The 19,730-nt window shown below is 39.2% G+C and overlaps 1 protein-coding gene across 6 annotated transcripts; it reads left to right on the plus strand.

Annotated features, from left to right (window-relative positions):
* Window positions 1–444: 444 nt before the first annotated feature.
* DCUN1D5 (defective in cullin neddylation 1 domain containing 5) lies at window positions 445–18,875 on the plus strand. 6 transcript variants are annotated; one of them, XR_012622123.1, is made up of 10 exons: window positions 445–854; window positions 3,630–3,721; window positions 6,291–6,361; window positions 6,774–6,865; window positions 12,047–12,106; window positions 12,688–12,796; window positions 12,892–12,996; window positions 14,824–14,926; window positions 15,677–16,020; window positions 16,315–18,875. XR_012622123.1 is itself a non-coding variant. In XM_074816181.1 (9 exons), the coding sequence occupies exons 1-9, from the start codon at window positions 769–771 to the stop codon at window positions 15,730–15,732; spliced, it is 774 nt and encodes a 257-aa protein (XP_074672282.1). In that variant the 5' UTR covers window positions 445–768; the 3' UTR covers window positions 15,733–18,875. The 6 variants fall into 6 exon arrangements, 5 of the variants coding, with proteins under 5 accessions (XP_074672282.1, XP_074672283.1, XP_074672286.1 ...); XM_074816181.1 differs by having other exon boundaries at window positions 15,677–18,875; XM_074816185.1 differs by having other exon boundaries at window positions 837–850; window positions 15,677–18,875.
* The last annotated feature ends 855 nt before the right edge of the window (window positions 18,876–19,730 follow it).

Here is a 19,730-nt window from a genome sequence, read left to right on the forward strand (position 1 = left end):
CCTTCCCGGCGGTTTCGCCCGTCGGTCAGCGCTCACCAGCGCTTCCAGCCGCGTCTTAGCACGAAGAGCGCCCTTACGGTGAAGAAAGCAGCTCTGTTCCCCCCGCAGCCGGCCCTTCACCCCGCCACCGGCCGCCACCCCCAGGCTGCTGGCCCGGCCACCCCCGCCCGCCCCGCAGTCCCCGGTAACGAAGGGCTCGCGGTGTCCCGTTTTATTTCGCTGTGAACACGCCGTAAGAGCCGCACAACCCCCGTTCCGCGCGCTCGCGCTCCGCCCCCGCCACAATCAGCCGCCCTTAGAGCCACCCGCCCGAGCAAACGGCCCCGGGAGCTGCCCTCGCGGACCGGCTGAGGCCCCGCGGCGGCTCGGCGGCAACGGCCGGCAGAGCCACGTGGGCGGGACCCGGCCCCGCGGCGGGAAGGGCGCGAGCCTCGCCCCGCCCGCTGGGGGGCGGGGCCACGGCGGTGCTGTCACTTCCTGCTCGGCGGTGTCTGTGTCCGGGTCGCTCGCCGTTCCCTGAGCAGCCGTTACCGCCCGGTTCCCCGCTCCCGCCCCGGCTGCGACACCCGTTGCTGGGACCGGTGTGGCGGCGGCGTCTGCCCGCGCGGCGAGCGGGGGGGTGGGGGGACGGGGAGGAGCAGGGCGGGACGGAGCTCCTCGTCACCTCAGCGCCGGTCTCGGGAGGCGGCGGCCGGGGGGGCGGTGAGCCCGGGGGAGCCTCGGCTGCGGGCCCCGGCAGCGGGGCGGCCCCCGCCCCGAGGCAGGACGATGCCGGTGAAGAAGAAGAGGAAGTCCTCGGGGTCGGCGGCTGCAGCGGCGGACGACACCGGCCTCAAGAAATGTAAACTCGGCAGGTACCGTCTGGCGGCGCGGCGCCGCCCGGCGGGCAGCGGCGTGCGGGGGGGCCGGGCCGGGCCCGTGGCGGCGGCTGTGGCCGGCTGTCACGTCCCGGGCGAGCGGCCGCGGGGCTCGGCCGCTCCTCCGTGGCCGGGGGGGGCTCTGGCGGCCCCGGCCGTGCGGCGGCTCCGCTCCGCACCGCGTGCCCCTGGGCTGCGGCATCCCTTTGTGCGGTGGCCGCGGGGCCCGGGGGGGTGGGCACGGGGCGGCGGTGCGGGGCCCGGCCGGCTCCCCGCGCTGCCCGGGTCGTGCCGGTGGATCTGTGCCCGGGCGCTTGGCGCGGCGTCGCCGGGCAGGTCCCGGGGGCAGGGAGCGCTGGTGCGGGCCGCAGCGTCTGCGTTTGGCTGGTTCCCACTCGGGGGAGAAACACCACGGAACCGCTCCCGTCCATCGCTGGTTTCGCCTTTCGCTCTGCCGGTGGGGTCAACTCCAGCGTTTGTCCCCACATTCATTCTAACCGTTTGCCTCGGGTAGGCAGCTCTCCTCATTTCACCGTTGCCAATGCTCAGAGTGTCTACGGTAAATCGTCTCTTTTTCTTTTTTTTTTTTGTTTTTTTTTTTTTTTGCAGTGAAATGGAAGGAGAGGTCAGGACACTCCAAAACAAAATCAGGAAGGGTTTTTCTAATAAATTCAGGAGTCTGAAGCAGCTTGTTCATTAAGTACTATAAAAAGACCACTTACGCTGTGATACCCGAAAATTACCATTAGAATGATAAACCATTAGTATGGTGTCACAGGAGGTTCTAGTGTGGCTTCCCTAAAGTAACTGTATGCCTTCTTAATCTATTAGAATTTGTTAAGTATGTTAGTAAACCAGTAGTTATGAAAAACATCCTGAGGACGTAAGAATACAAAGGACTTATGAAATCAACGCTACGGGAATGGCTATTGCAAGAAACTGTGGCATATGGCATTTCTCATAGGCTGGCCAAACTTGAGCTTAGAAGTACCCAGGCTCTTATTTTGTTATGACTGTTCATTTTGGATAACTGTTCCAGAGCTCGCTTTCTGCAGTCATTAATGATCTTTTAGTTTCAGTATATATATATATAAAATATATATAAATCACTTATAAAAAATAAATTTAGTCATAGCCAGTTAATAATCATTCTTGTGCCTGCATTATCCTTTATATAACACTCCTCCCTCATGGTTCTGCCTCATATTTGGAGTGAGCGCTTATACTTTCTCATGCTTTATTTTGTGAAATTAAACAAGCTAAATTCTTCTGGTTTGTAATACTGATTTTCAGTTTCCTTGCTCATCATTGCTCTTTTCTGCATCTGCTCCAGTTTCAGTTCATCTTTCTTGAACGCTGCTGACCAAACTTTTATGATCTTAATTTCTTTTACTTCAAAAAAAATCTTTTGAAAGCTCCTTAAAAAATGCTCTACAGGAAGCCAGTAGTCATTGGGCAAAACTATGACATAAATGAGAGTTCATGCTAGCTGGTCACAAAATACACAAGCATTTTTGACCTAGCCTTCTTATATAGCAATATATTGGTAATATTCTTTAATAAAACCACTGATTACAAATGGATATATGTTAAACCAGATAAAACCAACGAACAATAGTGTACTATATGGCTTTGTTTCTTTCTGGTGACTTGTGTTTTCAATGGCAGTTTAATGGATGCTTGTCTGTAGTACATCTTCAGTTCTATCTTACAGCACATAAGTCTTCATCTTGGAGAGCGTTGCTTTCTCTTCCAGTGAAGCTTAAAATGATACACAGGAGATAAAGTTGTTCACCAGCTCTCAGAACTGAACTATTCTTTTCCTACTTGACGTTTTCATTTTAAAATTGCCGTGTAGGAGCTGCATAATTTTAAATCCTCTCATACAATTAACTTTCACCTCATTCTTAGAAATAATCTTAGCTTGTTCAAAAAGTCTGTAACTTTGTATTTGAAAGGAGTGTGCATTGAAAAGGTGCTGCAGCTCCTTACTGACTAAAGATGCTTTCATGTGGTCAGTGTTTTTATGGGAAGAAATCAGTTATTCTATGTATTCTTTTAAAGAATGATAAATTATGATCACTTTGTAGGCAAACTGGGTTGTGTGTCACATAATGAAGACAATGTGAGGGGGAAGCTGTGTGTGCTGAGCAGTTTTAGTCTTACCATAGATTGCATATTACTATTCTGGTATGTGTACCAAACATCTATAGAATTTACAGATACTTAGTTACATGTTTAATATAAATAAATTGACCAAGTTTTCTTTCCAAATTTGGATGCTTAACTATAAATAGCCTGACTTTTAAATATGTCAAACTCTGCAGCTCCTATTGACCTAAATGGGATCTGTGCATATTCAGCACTCTTGAAGATCATGCTGCTTATTAGAGACCTCACTTTAAATGCCTGTATATATAAATATAAGTAGATAATAAGGCATTTGAATTACTGAGTAGTGATATTTTGACCATCTGTGTGTGGGTTTCTTGGTTTAATATCTACAAGATAACAGTACTATTGCATTTTGGAGAAAGTAATAGTTGCGATAAATTGGGCTGTATGTCAAGGAAATTTTATGTTTCAACCAGTGTTGAAATAGGCTGACAGACAGTTGCCCTTTAACAAATTCAGCTTCATTGTTGATGTATATTGACTTCATAAAACAGTTTAAATAGTTTGAATTGATAATAAACAATTTGGTATTTAATTTTCAGTTATTTCCCATTTCTCATATTAAAATAACACCTATCATCCTTGTGTTTCTACAAGCTATTGCAGATCACAAGCCTCTGGTAAAGTAATAAGCGGAGAAGAACATTTTTCAAGCAAAAAGTGCCTGGCTTGGTTTTATGAATATGCAGGTAATATCCAATGGATTCATATTTAAAACTGTATGGTTTTGTTTAAAACAAGCAAATACATCAAATATTATTTACATTTTGCTTTTTTTATGGTGATGTAGACATAAAAAATAGGTCCATGTTCACTTCCTTATTACATTCACTTGAATTAGTATAGCTTTTATTATAGCCTTTTCCGTATTTGTTCTTTTTTGACTACTTCTTTGTGCTTTATAATTTACCATGGCGTTCTTTAAAATTAAATAACTGCTGTTGGGCAGTACAGCGTTGAACCAGGATATACTGAATGATTCTACTTCCTGGTTTGAAATGACCAAGTAGAAGTCAGGACATTGAGAGATAGTTTAGGTGGAAGTTTATTTATCTAACTAGATCTTGTTTATAATCAAATTGGAAGGATAATGCAATAGTTCATCATTTAAGCCTCTTGGTTTTCTATTTTACGAAATAAAATCATAGGTGCTAATGCTGTTTTTCCTATCTGAGAATCTGTCCTAATATTTTTGATGTTCTAAATAACAAATGTTTCATTCAAAAGTGTTAGATGTAGCCTCTTTCAAATAAATCAGAATTGCTATCCAAGTAATAGTTGCTTTCAGTAACTATGCAGTGTATTTTGCAGAACTTATTAGACTATTACTGCCATTTATTTACCAATTATATGGTTAGAAATTCAGCATCTGTAAACTCTTACTAATTTCTTTTCTTGCCTAGTCACTAGTTGAAGTCCCTCGTAACTAGTTGGTGATTAAAACTCATTAATGGCCAGTTTGCAGTATGAAATGAGCTGATGATTCATCTGTCAGCAATTGGTTTATTTATCGGAACTAATATTTTTCCTTGCAGTCTTTCCACAGTAATGAACTACTCCTAATTCTAGTATTCTGCTTTCTAATTTAGGTTTGAGGCATACTCTTTAGGAGTAGAGAGTCTTTTCTGAGGAAAATGATAATAATGTGCCTGCACATACTTTTAACTTTTTTAAGGCCTGTAAATTTTGGTTTTGTTGTTGAGTTGAGAACTGAGTGTAGGAGGCTATATTTTGTTAGTTAACCAGTAACCAAAATATGCTACGTTTCTAGCATAAAATAGAGTTCCAGTGAAATTATACACCATAGGAGATTAAATGTTTCCATTAAAAGAAAATTATATACACACACATATATGAATTGTACATATGATTTCTGGGCCAAAAACACTGATTCAAGTTTATACTTGTCATTACCAGTGAACCCCTGTATGTGTTTCTCTTCATAACTTAAACTTTCAATTTTTTTAACACATTCTGTGTAAGGGCTTCTCAAAACCAGATGGCAGTGTTTTGCCTTGCTTACCTAGATGAAATGCTCTTTGCAACATTTTTCAAGAGGTTCATGTTCTTAAATGCTAGCTGCATTTTATTTTCCTGTAGAAGTAGACATTCTCAATAGCTTTTATTGACTTGATTTAAAGTCTGTTATCCAAACTCCTAAAAAGAATTCTGCTTACAGTAACAGCAGCTGATACAGATTAATTGGAGACAGGTATTGTCCAGGAGAAAAAAAAAAAAAAAAAAGACTGTTTTGTCTACGTATACAGCAAAATTTGCCAAAAAATTATAAAATGGCATGTTGTTTTGGAAGATAAGGCCTTTACCTTTTGCATGGGTTCATATTCACTAAGGCAATATTAACATAATGATCCAAGACACATCAAAATAACATGTCAACAGGCCTTCTGATAATATTTGATTGCCCGGGAGGTGTCATTTTTGGAACAGGCTTAGCAGAAATAATTAAAACCAGAGACTGATTCAGAGAAACAACGTATTGTAGAATGTGTCTGTATGTCTTTAAATGCGCTATTTTGTTGCTTTTTAGAGGATGCCTTTGTGTTAAAATGGAAAAGTGACAGCATAACACTAACTGTTGTCCTGATCAAGTTATTTTCATTGTAGTCATAAATCTTTTTCTGCTTTGTATGAGACTAACATGCTTAGCATTTTTCTGGTTCATTGTTATCACTCTCCTTATTACTTAGGATCATAAAACTCACCTTACGTTATTTGAAGTTTCATCCTCTTCTGTGTTGGTACAAACTCATAATGTTAACACCATTGAAAGAGTAATATCTGTAATAGTAGCTCAGATGGAATTAATTTTTTTGTTGTTGATAAAATAACTCTCTGAAGAACAGTATTCATAGAGTAACTTCAGCACAGAGTAGTGATACCCAAGTTGTCTTAAACACAAGTGACCACCACAGTTACTGGAGTTGAGCTATATCAGTTGGAAGCCCAATGGAGTCTTTTGAAAACTCACATACACAAAGTAAAATAGCTTGACTGCTGTTGTGGGGAGGTAGTGCACAACATGAAAGTTCTGGTTTATTTTTGCTTTTAGTTCATAGTATCACTTCATATGTAATATACATGTCTCCATATTGCAGTTGATAGAATGGTTCTAACATAAAACCTACTTAATAGTGTTTAAAGATAGCCTGTATGCAATATAGTCTAATTGTTGCGTGTAACCCATGTGAGCAGTGAATGTTACTTAAATTTCAATCTGGTTTCTTTTTGGTTTTGAAGGTCCCGATGAAGTTGTGGGACCCGAAGGAATGGAAAAGTTCTGTGAAGACATCGGTGTTGAGCCTGAAAATGTAGGCTTCTTGCATGATACTAATAACAGTTTAAAAGAGAATATTGGATAAGATTAAGTTCTGTGTAAAACTCTTAACTTCAATAAGCAAAGAGTTGATCTCTTCCTGCTTTTAGGAGCTATTCTAAGATATTTCAGCTGAACACATCAATTATGTGTGGCTGGTGTGTGAGACTTTTTTGTTTGGTTTATTATTTTAATTTCATTTTCAGAATATTGATATTTCATTTTCAGAAAAATGAAATTAAAGATTGCACATAGCTGAATTATTAAATGGTAACAAATATAAAGTGCAGGCATGTACAACAATTGCTAGAATGTTTGAATGCTCAGAGTTTTGTTCTTGGACGTCTAGAAATCAGCCTTTTCTTACATACTGACTACTTTTTCTCCCCTTGTCTTTTTCTCCCTAGATTATTATGTTAGTTTTAGCCTGGAAACTAGAGGCTGAAAGCATGGGATTTTTTACCAAGGAAGAATGGTTAAAAGGAATGACCTCATTACAGTAAGAGTATTTTTACATATATAGTAGGATGTTCTAATTTTATGTTTCTACAAGCAACTTAATTATTCTTGCCCTCAGTTTCTTGTACATTGGCAATAAGACACAGAAACTCTTGCTTTTAGGTCTGGTCTGGGTCAACAGCTGGCAGTAGCTACTGTTCATCAAGTTGTGCATCTGATGAGTTCACTCAAATGCTAAAGTTCTGTCTAACCCTAGTAAGTCAGGATTTGGTGGCTTCTTTTTCTTACAAAATGTTAAAATACCATGCTAGTCAGCAGACACAAATAAGTAGATCTGGAAATACTCATAAGCATAGCTCAGCACTGATATTCTAGAAAGTTTTTATTGATTTCTAAGCTTTATAGATGAGGACTGCATCAATAATAGTTTTTGTTCTTAGTGTTATTTATTAGATGCATAACACTTTTCCAATTTATAAATAAACTTCTTGTTCCTTCTGTTTTATAAGAATTTTTGGTGAGATGCCCTCCCTAAAGAGGTTCGTTCTTTTGTGAAACTGATCAGCTTTTTGTGAGGCTTAGTTCAGTTGTCACTTTTTGTTCTTCATGAAACTACTTATGATACATAAATGTTTAACAGGTGACTTGTTATGACACTGAAATCAATATTAAAAATGTCAGGGAACTACTCCTACAGCTATGGCGTGGTGGGAAAGAGGGGGCTGATCTGACTCTTGGAGTTGGCACAGTTGCCCCATCGGTTGTGAATTGGTTTGGGAAATTGTATTGGGTAGATACCCTCTGGTTATTCAAGACTATGGAGTGAGGCCAGCCCAAATCTCTTGTGCAAATCTTACTTGATTTGGGACCAGCCTTCTGATGGATGCCTTAATTGTTTTGTGACTACCAGAAACTCATAAATTTAGTAAGAGCTGGAATGATTAAATTGCCTGAAATTCAGGACAACAAAGATTATATTCTGCGTACATACATTTTTAGATGTAGTGAATGGGTATAATTTGGTCACTTCTCTGAAGTACTTAATTTTTATGCCCAAATGGAAGCTCTCAAGAGTTAGCCAGTCTAGCAGATTGAAAGCACAAAGACTTATGAAATCAAGCACTTCTTCAAAACCAATATTACAGACTTTGTTTCTAATAATCTGCTGTGATTAGGAATCTTCTGCTTCTTTTAAGAACAGAACTGGTCATGCTGTAGGCTAAATGTGTTTTTGACAGAAAATATGGTATTGCTGTGCATTTTTGTATAAATAGACGTGATCAGAGCACTTGCCTAAGCCTAATCCTGTTAACCTCTATGTTTTGCTTCCCCTGGCTGTGGTCTAATAGCAGGCTGTGGACTAAGGAGCTGGATGAGGCAGTGACACTCACGTAAAGGAATTCAAGATTCTTTGGCTTAAAAAGAGAATATAAATCTGTAGACTTGTGCTGTTTGTGCTTACTGGGAGGGGAGGATCATATTATGAGATTCCATCTGGAATGGGGAAGTCCAGCTTCTCTTGAAAGGTTTGACAGAAGTTTTGAAGGAGAAGGATTTTACGCTCTTAAAGCAATAGACTATTACTACATTTTTGCACAGCATTTTAAAATTTTCTTTCGTGAAGAAACAACATTAAAATGCTTTAAAAGCCCAGAGTGTATTCTAAGTCAGAGTTAAATTACCGAATCCTTATTTCAAAATGTGAAATGTCACATAAGGTAATTGCATGAACAGGGTTGGGTGGAATTCAGCTACAAAGTAAGACACCTAAATGTGTGGTTTATATGCAAGAGCTGGATTTCTTAAACTTACTGCAGTCTTTGGAGATCTAGTCAATGTAGTGGAGCCTAGGGCAGTTTGCCCTAAGACCTAGTGACTGGTCACCTGAATTGCTCTTGCGGGTTGGTTGGCTAGACCTCTGTGAATGGCAACAACTAAAGTTTAGACACCTAAATCTAATTTACAGTCAGATGCCGGCATTTGAGTGCTGGAATCTTGAAGTGACATTCTTTTTGTGTGTGGTCTTGTGATATGCTGATGAAGTTTGTTCTTTAGAGAGGAGGAGAAAAATAAATATGTGTTAAGGTATACACTGTCAGAATTAAGGTGGATCAAACACTAAGTAGTAGCTTGTAAGACATAAACAACTTAAGCTGTGAAAGTGACGTTTCTATTGTATCATGTTGGTAGGGTGAATTCTGCCCTGTGTGTATATATATGAAATCTGGGTACCTGACTCTGTGTTGATCACCTGGAAGTCTTTTCATACTCAGCAGAGAGAAACAAGTACCTCTGTTGGGCAATTTATTTCAGCGGGTTTTAACACATTTTTAGGATTAAATGAATAGCCCTCAGGAAGTGACCTTTTATCTACATTTCCTTTAAAGCCATTGGAGGGTGAATAACTTAACATTGTGCATTTGACTTTATGTATCTGACTTAAAGCAGAAGCATACCCATGTATTTATCAACTGTAGTTACAAATTTGGTTATGAAATGAAGGTGAAGGAAAAAGGATTATGATTCATGATTTTATTAAACTCCACAAAAGTCATTGTTCAAACTAGGTAAATACAAAGAATTTCATGTGTAAGGAAGTGAGGTGTAAGCAGCTATATTGTCTTAGTACTTCACTGGCTATTTTTTTTTAACCTTAGAATTTGAGCCAAATTTTACATTAAAGCTCAGCTTTTGAAAATGCATGGCCAGGTGAAGGGGAGAGTGCCAAATTAGATTCCAACTGAGGGAAAGATAAGGTCATGGTCTCACATTTTTAGGTACAAGAGAAGCCACGGGAGAGAGGCAAGAGATCAGGTTTGTAACTTTGTGCTGTTTGTAGAATTATTAGTAAAACCAACATATTTGGGTTGATTTTAATTATAGCCTAATTAGCTGCTTTTCCAACAAGCTTTTTGCTTATTACCTTTCCTTCTGTTAATGCTTGTGAGGCTAACGCAAAGCATAGTGTAAACAATTTCTTTTTTTTATGCCAGTATAGCATTCAGTGTATACCAGAATCTAAACAATTTCTGGTCTCCAGAACTCTAAATCAGTTGACATAGTAAAACTATGGCATTGCCGGGGCAAAAGATGACCCTTTGCTCTCTTAAACCATTACTTCCTTGGACCTCTGTATGCTCCAGTTATAACATGGAACCTAAATTGCAGAAAATCCTGTTTCAGTGCTTGAAGAGAGTGGATGGACTACATGGATATCATTTCCTTTTGTCCATCTGGAGGGCTGGATGATGGCAGGGAACTCTTTTTGTAGATTAAAAGACATTCAAGCTACTTTATATACTACCATTAAATGCTTTTGGTTTAATGTTTATATACATCTTACTAATTTTTCTTTTTAGTAAAAGACAAGCATATGTAAATAATTATGAAATGTGAAACATTGGAATATCTGCATGGGAGTTATTGAATCATTACTCTGTCCATGTTAGCTATGCCTCAAATGAACTCTACCTCAATAGAAATCAAAATAGGACTGCTTTGTGGTGCTAATTTAAGTTTTGTTATCCTGATGTCAGGATGTGATGAGAATGTAGTAAGCTAATGTCTAGTTTTGTTGATCTTGAGGTAACCTTATTTAATGCTATCTTTCATTAAAGGCACTTCAAGAAATCACATCTTTTTCTAGTCTCTGTACAGGAGTTTGGTGTTAATTCACGTAGTGCTAATCAGAAGGTTGTTCTGACTGAAAAAAAACAAACTGTTAGGTATGGGTGACCTCAGTCATCTTGTTTATGGTGCAGTCACACAAGCAGCTGTATCTCTATAAAAGAGTAGTTTGACAGCTCCTTACCTCAATCGTGTGAAGAAAATCAGTGGCCGGGTGTGGAAATGCCTTAAATGGCTTTAACAGATAATATGTCCCTGCATTGGACTTCAGAGGGTGGTGCCTGCCTGTCTGAGCAGGATCCTTCTGACTGTTTGGTTTTAAATAGTTTGACAATAGCTCGAGTCTTGAGGCTTAATAATTGCATATTTTCATATCAACTTTTTCAAGAAAATCACTTCTGCATTAAAATATTAGTCAATAGTACAGTATGCAGTAACAGGAGTTTTACTTTGTACTTAAATTTATGATTATCTGAACAATTTTTTAAAATATTTTGTAAGAAATTTAAACATACTGAAATCTGTGTTTATCCATGGTATGGTAAATAATCTTAGTCAAATTATATTTGACAAAATGTGTGGTAAACACATTTTATTGTACTAATGACATATAAACTACTTAACAACGTGAGCATTTAATTAGGTGTTAAATAGGTGGATTTGTCCTCAGATGTAGAGGACAATATTATTGCAGTATGAAGATTTGAACATAGAAAGAAGAGAGATGAATATAAAATGAGATGCCTTTGTAGCATAGCATAATACTGGTTTAAGGGTTAAATGATAAAATACATAGACTAGTTAGATGGCTGAAGAAAAAAACTCTAATTTTATATTAAATCTACCAAAGCTCTTTTAACCAGATTCCTTTTCAAATTAATGCGTGGTTGATTGCAAAATATATTGGTTCTTGTCATCTGAACACACATCCTAATTGGCTAATAGTTTTATTTATTTAGCACTGATCTTGGCTGGGGCTCAGTGCTGCTTTAGGAAGATGCTGCTAGAGACAAGAAGTAACAAAAAGCTCCATCAGCTGGAATTGCTACGTTTCTCCTGTCGCAGACTGAGAGATGCAGGCGGACAGACAGACAGACATGCACGCACAGGCTGGCAGACCTGAGGAACAGGAAGTATCGGTGTGGGCAAAGCACAGCATCAAAGGACAGCATCTCAGCGACCTGCTGCGATACTCCCGAAGGGCCCTTGCTATGGGCTGCTGAGGCAGGGCCATAAGGAGCAGTTAAAGATGCAGATGTATTCTTGGAGAGGCAGGCTGCCAGAAAGGGGACACATTACCAAAGGAAGTATTTATGTACATCTGCATTTCTGAAAGTACTGCTTCTGTCATGTAGGATACAGGGCAAGGTGGAATTCTTGCTTTTTTTTTTTTTTGAATCATGGCAGCTGTTATTTTATAAGAGTAAAATGTGACATAATATAACTGTTCTTTTGAGTGAGTCTTTCCTGGAGGATTATCATATGTAAATTACGTTCTCCTCTGCCATTCTTGGTGAATATAACCCATTTTCTATTTGAAAAGAAAAGTCCTTGCCAAATAAAATAACATGGAGATCTTCTTTTCTGCCAAAAGGTTATTTTTGCTGAAGGGTTATCCTGTCAACTATCAGACCTGTACAGTCTCATACAACCTGTGAGTTTTCAGTTGAATGGCTACTGACTAATCCAGGTGACAGGCTTATCAGAGCTTGCATTTGTCGGTCATAAAACACAAATGTTTTGCAGAGTCCCTGCTCAATCCTGCCACTCATAATTATATAGTCTTGAAGTGTGTGGTTAGGGTTTGGTTTTTTCCAAAGAGATACAGCATAAAGCCCTTATTTACAGCTGGATTTTCTCATCTTAGTGCACACTGAATACTGTTCTCTCCAAACTTTCATAATGATTGAAAGATATGATAGTGCTGGGTATGAATATAACTTGCAGAGTATAGCATAAAAAGACTACTCTTTGATAAGTAAAGCAGAGACTTTGTACTATGTTGCTGATACATTTTACAAAAAACTTGCTTACAGGAGCTAGGCATTCATCATTTTGGTAAGCTGGAAATGTTGGGCATGTTCAGTGTTCTTTAAGTCACTTGTATAGTATTACTATTATACATCTGATGATTGCATTTTAGTGATTTTAAATTTTTATGTTTTCTGGCATTTTTTCATTGTCCAGATGTTTTGCTTGGAACTTCTAATGTCATTTGGTTTTCTTTATTTTAAGGTGCGACTGTACAGAAAAATTACAGAGTAAATTTGACTTCTTGCGGTCACAATTGAATGACATTTCATCCTTTAAGAATATCTACAGATATGCCTTTGATTTTGCAAGGGTAAGACTACTGGAATGTTAAAAGAAGGGTTTTGTTTTAATTGTTCAATGAGCTTGTACTTGAGTGGTTTTTGTGCTTTCTTTATTCAACCTTAGGATAAAGACCAGCGAAGTCTTGATATTGATACTGCAAAATCCATGTTAGCTCTTCTGCTTGGAAGAACTTGGCCACTGTTTTCAGTATTCTATCAATACCTGGAGGTACAAGTTTCCTTGACTTTCTGAATTATGGCATAGTAGTTGGGCTGTTCTGTGAAAAGATTTCAGGGTTTGTGTTGTTTTTCTCAATAATGTATCCACATTGCTCTCCTCTTGCTCAAGATGCTTATGAAACAGTGATGTTCTTGTATGCATCGCAGATCCTTTTCTCCCTCCCTGTGCCTCACTCCCCCTTCTCTTATCAAAGGCAACTAAAATTCTATCTTAATTAGACTATAAAGGTAAATTTAAAAGAAAATAATAGAGCCCCAGTAGTCTTTTCAGCTGCATCTGTCCTGAATTTCAAGTTTGCTTTGTGTAGATACAGTATGTAGGTACCCTGAGCTCTGTCTGTCTCTGGAAGATTGTGGTCAGCTCAGCTGCAAGTGACTTAGTAAGGTGGATGTGTGTAGGTTGTGGAGCATGCTAGGCTTGAAACTATTCCCTGGCTTCAAATCAATACTAACATTGCAAAGTAGATGTCCTTATGATCATACTGTATTGTACCCTGGAGAAAAGATTTTTGTAATTGTTCATTCTGGAAATTTATCTGAGCTAGGTATGCCTCACTTCAGGGCAAGATGAAAATTTATCAATTTCTGAAGCTTAAGAATGGTGACTTCCTGATTCCCTGCTATTTCAATTTTGCTCTGATCTTCCAAGAAACCATTTCATGTAGTTTCAGAACTATGAAATAAGTACATGAATCATAGTATCATAGAATGGTTTGGATTGGAAGAGACATTAAAGATCATCCAGTTCCAACCCCCCTGCCATGGGCTGGGACACCTTCCACTAGACCAGGTTGCTCAAAGCTCTGTCCAACCTGGCCTTGAACACTGCCAGGGAGGGGGCAGCCACAGCTTCTCTGGGCAGCCTGTTCCACTGTCTCACCACCCTCACAGGAAAGAATTTCTTCCTTGTATCTAATCTAAATCTTCTCTCAGTTTAAAACCATTACCCCTCATCCTATCATTATACTCCCTGGTAAAGAGTCCCTCCTCATCTTTTCTGTAGCCCACTTTAAGTACTGGAAGGCCACTATAAGATCTCCCTGGAGCCTTCTCTTCCACAGTCTGAGCAACCCCAACTCTGTCTGCTTGTCCTCATTAGAGAGGTGCTTCAGCTCCAGATCATCCTTGTGGCCCTCCTCTGGACTTGCTCGAGCAGGTCCATGTCCTTCTTATGTTGAGAGCCCCAGAGCTGGACACAGTACTCCAGGTGGGGTCTAACGAGAGCAGAGTAGAGGAGGAGAATCACCTCCCTTGACCTGCTGGCCACACTTCTCTTGACGCAGCCCAGGATGTGATTGGCTTTCATTGCTGGGTCATGTTGAGCTTCTTGTCAACCAACACCCCCAAGTCCTTCTCCACAGGGCTGCTCTCAATCCACTCATTGTCCAGCCTGTATTTGTGCTTGGGATTGCCTCGAACCATGTGCAGGACCTTGCACTTGGCCTTGTTGAACTTCAGGGTTCACAACAGGCCCACCTCTCCAGCCTGTCCAGGTCCCTCTGGATGGCACATCCCTTCCCTCCAGCGTGTCGACCCCACCACACAGCTTGGTGTTGTCGGCAAACTTGCTGAGGGTGCACTCAATCCCACTGTCCATGTCACCAGCGAAGATGTTAAACAGCACCGGTCCCAGTACCAACCCCTGAGGAACACCACTTGTGTAGTATTTTGAAAAATGGAAAACCAAGGATATAGTAGCTGTTGTTACCCATTAAATTGTTTGTTATGAACTGATTGAAGATAAAATGAGAGAGATGAGATGCAGTGTTACCAAATGTCATTTGATGTTTTAATGTTCTGAAATTATTTTCTGTAGCAATCAAAGTATAGAGTTATGAACAAGGATCAGTGGTACAATGTACTGGAGTTCAGCAGAACTGTCCATGCAGACCTTAGCAACTACGATGAAGATGGTGCATGTAAGTATTTGTAACATTTTGCTTATTCAACTATTATTTCAGTCTTTTCAATTTGCATAAAACAAATTTCTGTAACAGACCCAATACTGTGAGGTGTAAAATATTTCTTCTCCACCAATGCATAGTAAAACTGTCCTCATAACCATTCATCTTCAAACTGCAGATATTAATTGTAGTAGTATGCCGGGGTATGATGGTGTATCTGAGCCAAGTCATATTCAGTTCAGGATCTAGCAAAGCTGCTTGCTGCTTGAAACTACAGACTTGCAAATAGAATTATAAATGGCAAACTCTCATTTTGTACTAATATATAATAAGCTCTAGTTTAACTATGAAGTAGCCTAGGTTCTGGTGCTTGGGGCTCAACTCTCCACTTGACAGTCATTCATATTGTGACTGAATTGCATTAGGCATCCCATTTTGGTCTGTGTTCTAATTATGTGAAACTTTCAAAGCTCTAGGAAGAAGGAACTAGTTGGGCCAGTTTACAATGTAACCTTATTTTTGTGCTTTCAGTTCAGTGCACCTGTCAGGTGTCAGGAACACTTTTTTCCATAGTTCTAAATAGTGTTATTTGTGCACTTTTTGCCACCCTTGCATTGAAATTATTGTAATCATTTTGAATCTTAATAAGTATTTGATCATAGAATTGGCATGGATGTTACCTAGACCAGTAGTTTTAACCTTCATACTTTAAGAGATGTTTGAAAGACATTGGCAAATATAACTCCAAGTTTCATCCATTTGCAGGGCCTGTACTTCTGGATGAATTTGTTGAATGGCAAAAAGTTCGTCAAGCGTCATAGCAAGAATTCAAAAGAAAATGCAAAAGTTTTTTTGGTGCCCGCCTGTACACAAACTAATGAGAAAAACAAAGGATTGCATTTTCATTCTTAAGAAAGACTTTACAGTAATTTTTTTTCCTTTTTTAAGGAAATTTTCTTGTTACACGTGAAATGGGCATTGAACCACACCTCTTCTGAGACTGAAAGCTGGAGTTCTTGTTTTGAGTCTTATGTTTATAGCATTTATTTCAGTACAATAAAGATTCAGATTTGTGACAAAGGCCTAAAAGTGAAGAATGTCCCTTGAATGTGAGTGTGGTGTCTATTTTTAAAACCAAATCTTTAAGATTATCTTTCTCAGAAGTGCCCTTTGCTATGAATTTTTGAAGACCTTAAAAATACTTAACTGGCACTGTTGCTTGCTGATGGTATGACTGTCTTGTGTGACAAACGTTAGAAGGAATGACTGATTTTTGGAGCCCTGGTTGGGAGTGTGCTAATTTGCATATTAAGTATCGGTCATGGGTTGTGCCACAGTTTTCAGCTCCTGGTGGAGATAAAGGCCTTAAACTCTTACTTTTTTCTTTTTTCTTTTTTGTTCAGTACCCACCCAGTGGCATGGCATTTAATGGCAAGCCCTTTTAAAGCAGAAAGGTGTCAAGCATATGGCTGTACATGCAGAATGGCTGAAAACTAGTTGCCTGCACTGATGGTGAACACAGATACTCTTTGGTACAGTAAGGCAGCTTCAAATTTTTACTACAATTTAGACTTTGGATTGCTTTGTATGAAAAGTGCAATTTATATGTTAAAAGGGAAAGCTGGAAAGACTTGGTCTCAAGCTTTGCTTATTACGTGTTTTAGACTGGAAGCATTCACAACATGACTTTTTTTAATCTCCCTGGATGCTCTTCATACTGTAAGTCAGGAAGAGACTATTAAATCACCTACCATTGACCTGTATATAATAGGCTATTAATTTTTACCCTGTTACTCCATGTATTGAGTCCAATAACTACTGTGAGATTGCCCTTTCAGGCGCTCAGTATTTGTGGCAACCTTTACCTTCCTGCCCAGGAGGCCCAATGCCACCGTTGAGAAGGAAAGGGATTTTAATGAGTAAATGTGAGAAACCAAAACAGAATGAGAGAATGAAGCATTTGTAACTTCTACTTTATTATATAAATATATTATGTAGACTGTGATAATGCCATGAGACTCAGTCAGTGATCAAGGCCTCATTGTGCCAAATACTTCAACAGCTTGAAATAAGAATAGACAATGTAAGCTAGGCATGACTTGAAGATCTTTGCCTCAGGGAAATGACCTGTTTTGCACATCCCTTATTCAGACTAACAAGCATGAGTTTTCCTATCCTTAAGGAAAGCTTTATTCCCAAGATGAATTTTTTTTTTTTACAAGGAGGGGGAAAAAAAGGAAAAGGTGTGAGGAGAAATAATGAGAAGTGGGACAAACTAGTAGTGTGTGCCCATGCTACTGTTCTATTAGAGAGGACTGCTCTTGCAATTTACTCTCCAGACCTTCTTGCTGTGGGAAGCAATGCAGTGGTGGTCCATGGGCTGTTCTGCAAGTCACCTGATAGTGCAGTTGAAGCTTGGTTCTGCTCAAATGGAGGAAAAAAAAAAAAAAGGCATGGGGGGGGAACCAAACCAAACAGCAGTTGAGATACTGGGAGATCTGCTTGTACAGTGGCTAATGTCTGTGTGCATGCAAACGCATGCACTACAGCTGTTCTAAATATTTTTCCACCTTTTTTAAGGGAAGTACTTAATTTTGGACCTCGTGTAGGCTACAGCAGTTCTCTTCAATATGTTACAAGTTGACCATTTGCATTGCTGATAATTATGATTTCACTCATAACAGAGTGCCTTTCATTTGGAAATTGTCCTACCCTACAGAAAGTTAGTGCCAGAATGAGATTAACTTCAAGAGTCTCAAGATCTACTAGTAGATTAAGGTCCTAAAATGCACAGATAAACGTGAACCAATTATCTTAATGTCAAGGGAAGTACTGCTGTATACTGAATCTCTGCAGGGGCACTGATTTCTGAAATTCGCTACAATGACTCTCCTTGCTTAGTATGTTTAGACCCCATTATAACTGGGAAACTATCTTTCCAGAAGTTTTGAAACACCGGTTAGAAGATGAATATTTTATAGTGTGATTTAAAAAAAAAAAAAATCAACTTTTTTAGAAAACTGCAAACTTATGTATTCCACTTAAACCAGATGGTCCTAGAGGATGGTATTAGAGTCTAACAGTAGGAGTGATGCATCTGCCAATCCAAGGTGGTCAAGTACTTACCGTTAAGGTGTAAGACACTATGTGATGTATCATTTGTATCTCTGTTAAGGTTTTATCAGTATTCCTATAATAAATCCATGTTTCAGGGATTTATAACTTGGTTGTGTGTGTGATTGAAAATCATCAGTTACTGTAAAACTTTGACTGGGAATGAATGTATTTAAACTACTTAAAATCAATATAGTTTTTCAAATTTGAATAAAATAGGATTTTAAGTTATGTTTTTGTGCTCAAAACTGCAATCAGATTTATTGTTTAAATGTGAACTAATGGCTTGTACAGTTTCATTGTGAGCTGATCACTTTTATTAGCTGTCTCTTATTAAATCATCTTACAGCTTACTGTGGATAAGTGCCAAAAGCTGTTTATTTATTTTATTTTTTTAATTTTGTGCATGTCCACAAGCCAAAACTGCGTTCAGCTAAATGCTTTCTTTAGTCTTTGAACTTCAATTTTGCTTTGCTCAGGTGCATTTCAGTCTGTTGAATAAAAAAAGTGACACCTTATTTTCCAGTATTCTAAGATGAAAGTTCACAGGTGAAATATGCTGCCACAGTTATGACAAATAATAAAATCGAAGGTGAAATGTCTTCCAAAACTAAATCAGTGGTGTCTATCTTGATGTTATAAATTTCAGTTTAATCTCACGTTCATTTCTGATAGTAATTCTTCCTAACATAACTAATTTTTTTCTAGTTTTCTTAGACAACTAACAGTTTTAGTTTTCAAAATCCAAAAACGCCCACTTGTTCATGGAAAAAGCCATACTGGTAGATTGGAATGTAATATTTCTCCTATGTAAAAATGTGATCTTGAATTAAACAGTCATGTATGTTTACCTGTGTCTTTAACTGTATATGTAGTTTTGATGCAGTTTACCTTTACTGTTTAATTTACGTCTAATTCTTTACTACTGGGTGTAATTTCACGTTTCTATAGTGGGATCTGACTTTGGCCCCTGAGGTGACTGAGTGGGCCGCCAGGGGGCGCTGTGGTCCGTGTTCACAGTGTCCCGGCGCTCTCAGAGGCTTTGGGCTGATCTCTTGCTATTGACTGCACAAAAATTGCAAAAGGGACCATAAATTTAATGTTTCTGATGTTTTGTTCATTTTTTTAAGCTAGTGAACAGTTCTTTCAATGTACAAACTTGTACAGGTTTAGCTTTGTTAAGTATGATGAATAAAATGGTATGTAATAGGGCAGAAAACTTGTTTTTTTGTCATGCTGCCTCTTTTTTAGTTTTTTCTTTTGTGTATGTGTAACTGTTCTTAAAATCACTGAGAAACTTAATTCCAGCAAGATGGATCAGTCTAACTTCTAACTTAACCTTACTGAATTTCTTTGCTTTTATGGGCACATACAGAAAATAGAACTCAACTGAGAGCAACAGCAAACACCGTTCTTGATTATACTCCGTGTTACTAGGTGCTGGTAGAACATAATGGCCCTGATAATTAACTGTCATGAATTATTCATTGGCGAACACTGTTCCAACAACCTCTTGCAATGCATATCAATGAAAAGAGAATGAGCGTTTCTGTCTTCCCAGGACGATTCTCCGATTCTCCGTCTGCGCACCTGTTTTTACTAAAGAACTTGGTGTTTTCTAGTGTACTCTCCCATAGGGTCTTTCAGAGCCCATTACAGAAAGGACCAAAGTCAGCATCCCATCAAATGTTTGAGATAGTGACAC

Source organism: Strix aluco, chromosome 2 (genome assembly GCF_031877795.1).
Source record: "Strix aluco isolate bStrAlu1 chromosome 2, bStrAlu1.hap1, whole genome shotgun sequence".
NCBI lineage: Eukaryota > Metazoa > Chordata > Aves > Strigiformes > Strigidae > Strix > Strix aluco.

Coding starts and splice junctions, on each gene's coding strand:
- DCUN1D5 (XM_074816181.1), top strand. CDS start 769: ATGCCGGTGAAGAAGAAGAGGAAGTCCTCGGGGTCGGCGGCTGCAGCG. Junction 12,107..12,687: donor TGTACAGTCTCATACAACCT/GTGAGTTTTCAG, acceptor CTTTATTTTAAG/GTGCGACTGTACAGAAAAAT. Junction 12,997..14,823: donor TATTCTATCAATACCTGGAG/GTACAAGTTTCC, acceptor TATTTTCTGTAG/CAATCAAAGTATAGAGTTAT.